General features: G+C 40.3%; 1 protein-coding gene across 2 annotated transcripts in view; it reads right to left on the bottom strand.

The window, feature by feature from the left end:
* SRGAP1 (SLIT-ROBO Rho GTPase activating protein 1) overlaps positions 1-12,120 on the bottom strand; it is a 340,469-nt gene that overhangs the window by 23,390 nt on the left and 304,959 nt on the right. For both annotated transcript variants that reach the window (XM_056800690.1, XM_056800689.1), the window contains exons 16-18: positions 11,867-11,972; positions 2,662-2,886; positions 86-165 (exon numbers count right to left, since the gene is read on the bottom strand). In XM_056800690.1, the coding sequence (XP_056656668.1) occupies positions 86-165; positions 2,662-2,886; positions 11,867-11,972 (411 nt within the window). The remainder of the gene's footprint in view (positions 1-85; positions 166-2,661; positions 2,887-11,866; positions 11,973-12,120) is intronic.

Raw genomic sequence — 12,120 nt, 5'->3', positions numbered from 1 at the left:
GTAAGTTCTGAAAATGGGAATTCATCTTATTTAAAAACATACACACAGAGAACATTTTTTGACACCATGGTGAAATGAGGCATACCATCTTCACTGGTGTGAGGCTCTGTACCAGCATCCTGATCGACTTCTTCCAAAGTACCATGCTCGCTATATGGGCTGTCACTGTGAAGCAGAAAGGAGAATCTTTAGGAAGCCATGGGCGGGTGGGTGGCACAGAGATTTGAGGAACAAACAGTTGAGAATTTAAATAAAAAAACACAATGCAAGGACATTCAGAATTCATCATGTTGGTATCAGAAGAGAGTGTAACCATGATATTTGTGACTTTCTGATGAGTTGATGAGAGATATCACCCTCAGGACTCTGTTTAAAAGAGATAAGAAGAAAGTCCATGCTATAACTAATCTGCAAGGCATTTTGTAATGGAGTTCAGGTATATTTTCGAAAATAGTTTCTGAAAATTGACTGGATTAGACCTAAAAAGACCAAGAAATCATGGTCAATGGGCTACCTGATAAAAAGAATTTGGCAGGAGACTTCAGACAGTGTTGTTTCATTTAATGGAAACAAGATTAGAAGGTTCAAATAATAATGGTGATAATAGCTAATGTTTATATATAGTCCTTTAAGGCTTGCTTATTTGCCTCAGTTTCCATAATGGTAAAATGGGGATCAGATCAGTACCTACTTTGCAGGGCTGCTTTGAGGGTGAAATGAGATGTTATTTGCACTTAGCACAGAGTCTGGTTTATAATAGGCACCTTATAAATGCTTATTCCTTCCCCTCTATTTAGTGCTATTATTGATAAATGATCTGATTTATAATCCTTACTGGTATTAAAAATGATTTGTTTATTGATAATAGAACTTAAGGACATTATTAATTGATATTTTGATCACACTACTTATTGATACTATTGATAATTCATGTTACTTTTAATATAGTACCCTTTATTCCTTATTTTTCTTTGAACACTGTTTATATCTAATATAGGAGGCAAAAGAAAATATTAAATCAAAATAATAATCTCTGCATCCGAAGGCAGGAATATAATTATTTTATTTTGTTTTATTGTTTAGGCTTTTAGGCTTTAGGCTAATGCCTGCCCTGGGATTTGCACTGAGCAGTGATCCTATTTATTCCTGGTAAGGAAGTAGGGGCAGTCAGGTATTCTGGGGAAGGGGTCGAAATTGGTTAGACAGTTTTCTAGCTCCTCCTGAAAAGGACTGTCCCAGTAGGGTGTGTATATTTTTTTTGAACACTAGATACACATCAAATATAAATACAAAAATGTTAGAGTAAATATAAATGATATGGGGGTTATTTTGGGAAATTCACACTATTTTGCCCCTTTATAGGACTATGGGTAATGGAAGCAGACTATATTTTTCTTATGACCAGATTGATTTCTATACCAAGGTTCATTTTTTCAAGGCTGTGGCATAGAAGAGGGATTAAACTAGTTCTGTCTGGTTCCAGAGGACGGAAAAAGGAATATTGTACCATGTTCCAAAGAGGCAAATTCGGGCTTGATAGCAAGAAAAAAAACTCCCTAAAAATGAGAGTTCTCCTAAAGTGAAATCGGCTGCCTCAGTTTCTCCTTCACTGGTGTCCTGAAGAAGATACTTGAGTACTTGTTGGGTATGTTAAGAGTAGAGGATTAATTTAGGGTGTTTGGGTTGGACTAGACTGTTATTGAGGTCTTGTCCAACTTTAAAATTCTGTGGATTCTCTAATAGCTGAATTTTAATGTATTTGTACAATATAACCTATCCTAAAATCATGCTGGGTTCCCACTTAGAGCTGTAGAACCTGATAAGGGTTAAAAAAGGCTCATAATTTTTTAATTTTCAGAAGTTCTAAGTGATATATACACATATATGTATATAACGTTAGGGAGAATCATAACTACCTGGTAAAAGACGTGGACGGAGGAAAGTGATGCCTGCATCAGTCACTTGAGAGGAACTAGATATAGCTGAATGAAATTTCCAGCTGTTTTCACTTCAAATTAGTATGTTAATATAAATCAATACAAATATGAATTACACTGTTTTATTCCAAATCTGACTACTGGAAAAAGATACTTTTTAGACCTAGACAGGGTGATAAACTCCAGGTTGAAGTCTGAATTTCCTTGATAACAAGTTAGTTTCTAGCAATCATTTCAATGCTACTAAATTTTTTTAGTCAGCATTTTCTGAATGGCTTGCCATTTCCTTCTCCGGCTCACTTTACAGATGAGGAAACTGAGGCAAATAGGGTTAAATGTCTTGCCGAGGGTCACTGAGCTAGTAAGTGTCTGAGGTCAGCTCTGAACTTATGAAGAACTGTTTTTCTGACTCCTGGTCTGGCACTCTAATTTACCTGTTTCTTAAATTTCAAGGTATCTTGAAAGGCTCTTGCCACTTACTAGTTGGGTGACCCTGGACAAAATACTCAACCTCCATTTGCCTCAGTTTCCTGATCTTTAAAAAGGGGACAATAATGGCACCTTCCTCCCACAGTTGTTGCGAGGACAAAAGGAGAAAATATTTGTAGACTGTTTTGCTAATTTTATAGAACTATTGTCATTGTTATTAGTCTGAGAAATGTAAGAATTTAGGGGTACAAAGCACTTGCCAGGTTCTTTCCTGTTTGAATCCCCTCTGACTTACCAGTAGTCATCCCCAGCCATGCACTTTTCATAAACTGGGCCATCTAGCTCTTTAGCATCTGGGAAAATGGTCTCATGGTGGATGATGATAGTTTTGACAATCTCATTCACGTGAGCCTGGCAAGACACCTGGTCCTGTATTTCTGGAACAGGCATTAGTGTTGGCCCAAAACAAATGGCGAGGTTATAGGGGTCCATCATGTTTTCATCGCTGTACTGTGAGAGGCTAGAAAAGGAAACACAAGGAATTGTAAACAGATTGTTTTTAAAATAGAAAAATTCATTGATATTTAAAAATAGCCAAATTCTAAGAATTGGGGCATAAACCCTTTGATGATCAATTATGAATTATGGTCCTCTATCCTACCCGACAGCAGTTTGCTCAAATGAAAACAAAGATGGCTCTAACTGTACTGAGCAGCATCTGAAAGAGAATTGTATATTCAGCTTGCTTTAGTATTAAGTAGCATTCTGGGACACTAGGGAAGAGAATTTATTATGGTTCTCAGTACAATTGGGAACTAGGATAAAATGAGCAGAGTTCCATCTGTAAGAGACAAAGTAAACAATCAACCATTAAATGTCAAGCAGACACATCTGGGAGGAACAGAAAGACGCCCTACATGGCTGCTGTGTCTAGCTCTCTAAAATCCCTCCTCCTTCCCTAATGTCCCCCCCCCCCCCCAATTCCTTCTCGAAAGTGGGAAAGATGGTTCTTTCCTTGCCCCTCGAGAGGAAGCAAATGAGCAACTCTTGGAGTTTAAAATCAATGTAAGAGACTTCAAATATCGGTTTGGTCTCCAAAGCTAAGCAATAGTCCCCCAACCTCTATCACATCACCCGCATCAAAGGAACACAAATATTCTGTGGCACCTCTGCAACAGATTTTTAGGGAAAATAAATCCCATTTTCCCATCTCATCCATGGATCGTGAGCTGCTTGCTTTTCGAAGATCTCTAGATGACTTGTTATAATTACAAAGTTTAGTTTCATGAATAATAATGAATTATGTTTTCTGGGTTATTTCCCCCAACCAGTCCTCCGCCTCGTGGAGAGAGGGCAGCTGATGCCTTGTATTCAAGGATAACCCTTAGGGGTCCCTACTTCTGACACTTGAATTGGTGAGCCCCCACAATAGCCAAAAACATTCTCTGTAAGTCAGGGGTGTACTGGTACATAGCATCTATGGGAAGAGAAGGCTTCACTTCAAGAGAATGAATGTAGGATTCTTTTCTGGCAACGGCATCTTATAACTACTGGTACAACTGGTCTGGCAGTCATTCCTAGATTTCTCTCCCAACATCCTATAGATATAAGAGCTCTGCTAAGAACGTTGTTGAGCTGGGGTCCCAAGGTTTAATCCTCTCCATGGATAGGGATAGCTCTTTTTCTGTTCTGAGAGGTTCCATTCCTCAAAGATGCTGCCCCCTCAAGCAATTTCCTCTCTGTATCCATGGCTATTTAGACACAGATCTGCTCCCTCAACTGTACCCTGAGGTCTCCCAAACCAATGAACTTTGAAACTGCTGAAAGGTGTTGCTCTCTGGGCAAATTGTTGCTAGACACCATGACTAATCAGATGGGGAGGAGAGAGAAATCTTTTCCCCCTCCCCCATAAAGACATCTTGAACCTGGGTCCCTTTGAAATCCCTGGGGCTTAGCTATTAAACATACCCAGGGTTGTGTCCAATTTGTTTGCTGATCCAATGGTGTTTCCATTAATTCATTCAAGAGACCTATTTATATCCCTTAAAGTGATCAGTGTTAACTACTGTTAATACATTAGCTTCTTTTTAAAAAATAAAACCCCTTAATATTAAGTATTGTTAATGTTAATTAACAACTAATTAACATTTTAAAAAAACTCTTAATACTAAGTACTAGTTCTAAGGCAGAGGAGTTGAAAGGGTTAGGCAATGGGGGTTAAGTGACTTGCCTAGGAAGTGTCTGAGGCCACATTTGAACCCAGCCCCTCCTGCCTCCAGGTCTGGCTCTCTATCCATTGGGCCATCTGTCTGCCCCCACATTAACTTCTCATTACCTCTTTTTATTACATGCACTGACCCAAGGGGGGGGGGGAGTAGAATCCTCTCTTATACTCCTACAGAAGTGATGGTTATAATTGGGCTTACATATATGATAAGATACATGTGTTATCTTTCTTCTTTCTTTGTTTAAATCGGGCAGGAAGCAAATTAGGAAAACTAATTTTACTTTAGCAATGCTCGTGTCCTTTGGTCATAAAAGGATTAAAAGTCCAGATGCCTGGCACAAAATGGATTTTTAATAAATGCTTGTTGGATTGAGCTGTACTGAATGAAAAGATGACAAACTGAAGGGAGGAAACTGTGCACTATGGAAACAAGGTGGTGTCGAAGTTAAACATGACTCGCCATAATGCATGCCATCATACGCTTTTTGTGACATAAAGTAGTCTGGTTAAGTAGAATGGTGAAAACGTGCACAATTTCCACAACTGTTACATAGCATCCCTGAGTGCACAGTCTTTAAAAAGTCTATAGGACACAAGTAATACCCAATGAAATTGTGCGTTGGCTGCGGGAAGGATGGGTGGAGGGGAGGGAAAGAAATAATGTGATTATTGTAACCAAGGAATAATGTTCTAAATTGACTAAATAAACTAATTCAAATGGGAAAAAAATAAAAAAATAAAAAGTCTACAATGGGGACAGCTAGATGGCTTAACGGGTAGAGAGCCAGACCTGGAGTGGTCCTGAGTTCAAATATGGTCTCAGACACTTCCTAGCTGTGTACCCCATGGCAAATAATTTAACCCCAATTGGCCAGTCCATATTACTCTTTTGCCTCAGAACCAAAACCTTTAAGACAGTCGGTAAAAGTTTGGGGGGAAGGGGGGAGAGTCATGCTCTTCAAACTGGGCCAGATCTTTACTTGTGCCATTTCCTCTATTTTAGAAATGTCCTTTTGCCCATTTCTGCCACTTGAAGTCACAACTGCTGCCTCCTTGAAGCCTTTCCTGATCCCTTTATTTTATTTTATTTTTTTAGTTCAAAGCAAGGAAATTTATTGAAATCACATAGCATGAACAGTAGCTACAAGACCCATCCTGATCCCTTTAGCTGCAAATGATTTTTTCTTTCCTGGGGCTTTCATTGCACTGATCGTTCATTTAGCTTTTCCAGTTGTACACCTTCTCATGTATTTACCAAGTTCCATTTTGTATTACAGTTCATTGTGTCCATGTCTTATCTCCTCTACCAGAATATAAGTCTCTTGAAGGTGAATGCCCTATTTTATTTATTTATTTTTTTCATCCCTAGTGCCTTACACAAAGAAAGTACTTAATAAATGTTAAAACTGAATCCAAGATAAGAGAATCATTGTTTCTAGAGCTTCTCTGGTTGAAACCCTTTGTTCTGAAGTTGAGGCATGAAAGAAAGAAAGAAAGAAAGAAAGAAAGAAAGAAAGAAAGAAAGAAAGAAAGAAAGAAAGATAGAAAGAAAGAAAGACAGAAAGAAAGATAGAAAGAAAGAAAGAAAGAAAGAAAGAAAGACAGAAAGAAAGAAAGAAAGATAGAAAGAAAGAAAGAAAGAAAGATAGATAGAAAGAAAGAAAGAAAGAAAGAAAGAAAGAAAGAAAGGAAGGAAGGAAGGAAGGAAGAAAGGAAGAAAGGAAGGAAGAAAGGAAGAAAGGAAGAAAGGAAGAAAGAAAGAATTGGGATGGACCAGAGGCATCTAACCTTTGCCATCCTTATTTCCTTATCAGAAACACTGGAATCAAGGAGGCCTGTGAAATGAGTCTTTCCGGCTTTCAAAGGAAAGCTTGTTTGAAAAGGGAGCATTTGAACATGAAAACAAAAAGAGAAGATGACTAACTTACACACAACAAACATTCCACAATAGTTTCTGAAACTGTGGACTTTTGTAATGTATACTTTGATTTTTTTAAAAGTACACGCTATGTTTTCATGGCATTCTTTAATAATTCCAATGAATGATCAACCCCTTCTCTTTGGGCTCCTTCCCAAAGCTCCACACCCAAACAACACCCACCAAGGCCAATCTCTTTAGAAGGCAAGATGGCCGCATGCCTGGGAGTGGAGGCCCATTGCCTTCCCACCTGGCCTTTTCACTAGGATATTCAGGGAAAGATACGATTTGATTCTAAATTCTCTCTTTTGACAGGCTTATGAACAGGTAAGTTCATTTCCAACAACTAGAAGTAAGCTCTCTGAGAAGAGGGACTGTTTCTTTTTTTGTATTTACTTCTCCAATGGGAAGCATGGTACCTGGCACATAGTAGGTAGGCACTTTAAAAATGCTTAACTTAATGCTTAATTGCTTGTATAAAGGTGGAGTGGGGGGGGGCAGCTGGGTAGTTCAGTGGATTGAGAGCCAGGCCTAGAGATGGGAGGTCCTGGGTTCAAATCTGGCCTCAGACACTTCCCAGCTGTGTGACCCTGGGCAAGTCACTTAACCCCCATTGCCTAGCCCTTACCACTCTTCTGTCTTGGAACCAATATGCAGTATTGATTCCAAGATGGAAGGTAAGGGTTAAAAAAAAAAAGGGTGGAGTTGGAAGCATTCCACCCCTTTTTTCCTGATAACCTTATTATTTCAGAACATCTTTATCATTAAAAGATTATAGAATGAGCGTGAAAAGTCTTAAAAGCCATTTGGATTTCCATCCATCCATCCATCCATCCATCCATCCATCCATCCATCCATCCATCCATCCATCATTCCAAAATGAATTTCCATCATACAAGAGGTCTGTTCCAATTTGATGGGAGATATTGTTGCCTCCTCTGGATCCAGAATAAAATCTATGGGTCAGCTGGAGCACTGTAGATTTCTAGTTAGAAAGGAAGTGCCAGAGCTGGGCTGGGTGGCAGGACTCTGGCTAGGTGTCCTTCCTCGTTTAGCTTGGAAGGTATCTAAGAATCTGGCAGAGGTTGGGTCTCCTAGCATTATACCCCCATTACAAGAGACTCCCATATTCTCTTAAAAGTGTCCTACATCAAATGGTAGCAATGTCTATGTGAAAGATCAAGGAAGATTCATTATGCTTATGGTGAACTTCTTGTTTCAGTGGACAGAGTACTGAGCCTGAAGTCTGGAAGATCTAGTTCAAATCCATTCTCAGGCATTTACCAGCTGTGTGATCCTGAGCAAGTCATTTAACTTCTGTCTGCCTCAGTTTACTCATTCATAAAATAACACCCATCTTCCAGGGTTGTGAGGATCAAATGAGGTATTTGCAAAGCACTTAGCACAGTGCCTGGCCACATAGTAGGTGCTGTGTAAATGTTAGCTATTGTTGAAAAGGACTAAGAGCTGTTAGATGACTATTTGGCTCATGGGCTCTCTAAGCTTGAGCCCACTTTGCCCTGGATACTATATGTCCTTGAAAGATATGTCAGACTTTTGGTGGAGGAATGTTTTATGTCAACTTCCTTCAACAGCCTCCCCTTTAAGAAAAAAAGTAAACCATTACCTTTGTCTTAGAATCAATACTAAGTATTGGTTCCAAGGCAGAAGAGCTGCAAGGACTAAGAAATTGGGATTAAGTGACTTGCCCAGGGTCATACAGCTAGAAAGTGTCTGAGGCCAGATTTGAACCCACAATCTCTCATCTTTCATCTGACTCATCATCCATGGAACCACCTAGCTGCCCAACACCCCTTTCTAAAAATTACTTAGGGGACTTCCGGTTAAGATGGCGGCTTAGAGAAAGCTAAAGCTCAGATCTCCTGAAAACCCTTCCCGACCGATCTCAAACGATAAGCTCCTAAGGCGCCGAAATTCAAAACGATCAACAGCACAGACCCTGGGAACCCTCCTCCTGGACCTGGACCCGGATCAAAAGGTACGGCTCCCCTTAAAAGCCAGAACCCGAGATCCCTCGGACTTCAGGGGTAGGAGCACAGAGTCCAAGGCTCCCGGAAGCCGCAGCCCGGCCGGGCTCAGAGAGCAGAACCCTCAGGGCCTTCTACAGTCCCGGTGAAAGTTACTGCCTGGGGCTTCCGCTGCAGAGAGCTGGTCGAAACAACAGCAACCCTCAGGGCGGGCAAGACAGCCTCACGGGCTGGATCCTGCTATCCAAGTCTCAGTGAAAGTCCTTGCCCTAGAGCTTGGGAAAGCTGCAGCCCATCCCCCCGCAGGCTGACGAAACAGCCTCATGGCCAGCGATTCTGAAGGCAACTTCCGGAAAGCGAGCCGGGGGGAGAGTGTGGCCTCGTGGTCCGACCCTTCCATTCCAGTTCCAGTGAGGCATATTCAGTTTAACCCAGGGAAAGCTCATAGAACCATCTGCCCAGGACTAAAGCCTCTGAACACCAGACAGAGACAAGAAAAACTAATCCTCCACATTCAGAAATGGCAAACTCCACAGAACCACAGAAGCCCCAAAATACCAAGAAAAATAAGAAGAAAGGGGCGACTTTGGACACATTCTATGGAGCCAAAATACAAAATACAGAGCAGACAGAAGATAATATAAAAGAAAATGTTCCAAAACCTTCCAAAGGAAATGGAAACTCTCCACAAACCTATGAAGAATTTGAATCAGAAATGACCAAAAAGATGGAAGCCTTCTGGGAGGAAAAGTTGGAAATAATGCAAAAGAAATTCACGCATCTACAAAACCAGTTTGACCAAACTGTAAAAGAAAACCAGGCTTTAAAGGCCAGAATCAGGCAGCTGGAAGACAACGATCGTGTAAAAGAGCAAGAATCAATAAAGCAAAGCCAAAATACCAAGAAATTAGAAGAGAACATAAAATATCTCACCGACAAGGTGATAGATCTGGAAAATAGGGGGAGAAGGGATAATTTAAGAATAATTGGACTCCCAGAAAAGCCAGAAATAAACACCAAACTGGACATGGTGATACAAGATATAATCAAAGAAAATTGCCCAGAGATTCTAGAACAAGGGGGCAATACAGCCACTGACAGAGCTCACAGAACACCTTCTACACTAAACCCCCAAAAGACAACTCCCAGGAATGTAATTGCCAAATTCCAAAGCTATCAAACAAAAGAAAAAATCCTACAGGAAGCCAGAAAAAGACAATTTAGATATAAAGGAATGCCAATCAGGGTCACCCAAGACCTTGCAAGTTCTACTCTGAATGATCGTAAGGCATGGAACATGATCTTCAGAAAGGCAAGAGAGCTGGGTCTCCAACCAAGAATCAGCTACCCAGCAAAACTGACTATATACTTCCAAGGGAAAGTATGGGCATTCAACAAAATAGAAGACTTCCAACTTTTTGCAAAGAAAAGACCAGAGCTCTGTGGAAAGTTTGATACCGAAAATCAAAGAGCAAGGAATACCTGAAAAGGTAAATATTAAGGAAAGGGGAAAATGTTATCTTCTTCTTTTACTAAAAATTACTTAGGTTGGTTGACAAAATTGATTTGTAAGTGATAATGTGGGCTACGGAAGGGGAAGCATTCTAGTTGGGGATTGGACAAGGGCATCAGAGAATGATTCCCTGGCCCTCCAAAGAGTATCTCTAGAACCCTGGAGGGGAGATAAGGCCCCACCTCATTTGTGAGAGCAAGAGCTGAGAGAAGAATTTTCAGGGCTAATGTGGACTCCTCTTGAGCAGAGGGATGCTCAAAGGATTGGAGAATGGGATTATGAAAAAATAGATATGGGTTGTAAAGTCATGAGAAGTAGGTAAAATTCAAATAGTGCCTCACTATTTGCAAAGATCAGCGCAGTATTTTTGGCAGGGAGGGTTTAATGGAGAGAGAAAATCTACATAGAGGGCTGTAAGCTGTTTTCCTAGGTGCAGGGCAAACGTGGTAAGAATCCAACACAGTAAATCTGGAGACTTTTATTCATTTCTCTCCCCATAATCTTCCATTGTGCTGTTAATGCCTTTATACCACTGTGACACCATTAACATATTTTAAAAGATGAGGCTACAATGGAGCCTAAAGATAACGGTGACCTGATTCGATCCCAACAGACATTTCTTTCTGAACCTTTTGGGAAAGGAATGGGTCCTACAGCATTAGCCATGCACTTCTCTGTCTTTATTCACATCCAACTGAATTCATTTAAACAAATATTTACTGAATGCCAGCTTCTTCCTATCTTCAGGGACTCTGGACTGCTCTGAAGACTTCCCATCAGGCCGTTAATTTTCCAGAAGGGGCTATGTCCACAACTGTCCTGACGTCTTTTTTGAGAGCTCAAAGCAATATGCAAACTTCCCCTCCTTCTTCAGGGAAGTGGAGAGAAGAGAATATCCTAATTTTAGAAATGGACAATGTACACTGAAAAGAGGAAAAGGCATTTCCTCAAGTTGATTCAGTAAATCATTGGTGAACTTCCCCCCAACCCCCGACATCCATTGTATTTCCTTAGCTCCAACTGCTTAGTTGAAATACTGATAGAGGACATGAGGTGGGAGTAGGAAAGGGGGAAGAGTTTATCTAGAACCAGGCCAGGATGCTCTTAAAAGGCTGGATATGCACCAGGAAATAAGAAAACTAGCTCTGCTGTTTGTTTGTTTTTTTTTTTAACTGAAAAATAAATGGACTAAATAGAAAGAAAAAAGTTCCTCTGAAAATCAAAACTATATTTTAAGATTTCTATTGCATTATTAATGGAAAAATGACTTACGAATGCATTCAAATCTTTACTAAATCTCATTCTACTAAAATGATAGTATTTCTCATTGAATTGGGGGCATATCCGTTATTTCTCCTTTTCCCATCCCCAACTGCATGAAGATAATAGTAACTTTCCACAGCAGACAGGTGCCTAGTTCATTCTGACTTAAAAAAAGAACCCTCAAAAACTAGCTACTGTTAGTTTAGTTCCTTTCAAGAAGATGCGGCTATTTGGGGAGTGCTGCTCCTAATTTCTACATTTGGGGTGGCTGTTCATTTGTTCACTCGTTTCTGACTCTTCATGACCCGAAGGACCAGAGCAGACCAGGTCCTTCTATCTCCCACAATCTCCCAAGGTCTCCTTCTGAAGAAGTATGTGGGCTAGGGCTTTCAATCTAACAGTGACCTTGATTCCCCAAGAAGAAACATTTTCGGTGTGCATTTGATCATTCTCTCCCCCCTTCATTAAATTTTAAATTAAAAATAAAACAAACCAAGGAGGACACACATGCCAGTTTTGTAGAGGACACGGGAGCCTAGACAGAATTCAGACATAGATCAGTACTTTCACAGCAGCCTCAAAGATACTTACTGGTTGAGGAAAGCAAAAAGGTACCTCATCACGATAAGGACCGATCTGGGCAAAGTAAGGAGGAGTTTACGGATGTGAAGAGCCCTCTCATAGAGATTATCTATTCCTGTAAACAGAAGACAGCAAGCATTGGTAAGGTTCTTTCACCTAAACAAACTTTAAAGTAGAACGATGCCCAGACAATCGGTTATCCTCTATGAGAAAAATGCTCATAGATGGGTCAGATCCTCCAACTTGCCCTATGGGCATGGAAC

The sequence above is a fragment of the Monodelphis domestica genome, chromosome 5 (genome assembly GCF_027887165.1).
Source record: "Monodelphis domestica isolate mMonDom1 chromosome 5, mMonDom1.pri, whole genome shotgun sequence".
Classification (NCBI taxonomy): domain Eukaryota; kingdom Metazoa; phylum Chordata; class Mammalia; order Didelphimorphia; family Didelphidae; genus Monodelphis; species Monodelphis domestica.
The sequence above is the reverse complement of the archived record's forward strand: the minus strand, read 5'-3'. Positions and strand labels throughout refer to the sequence as shown.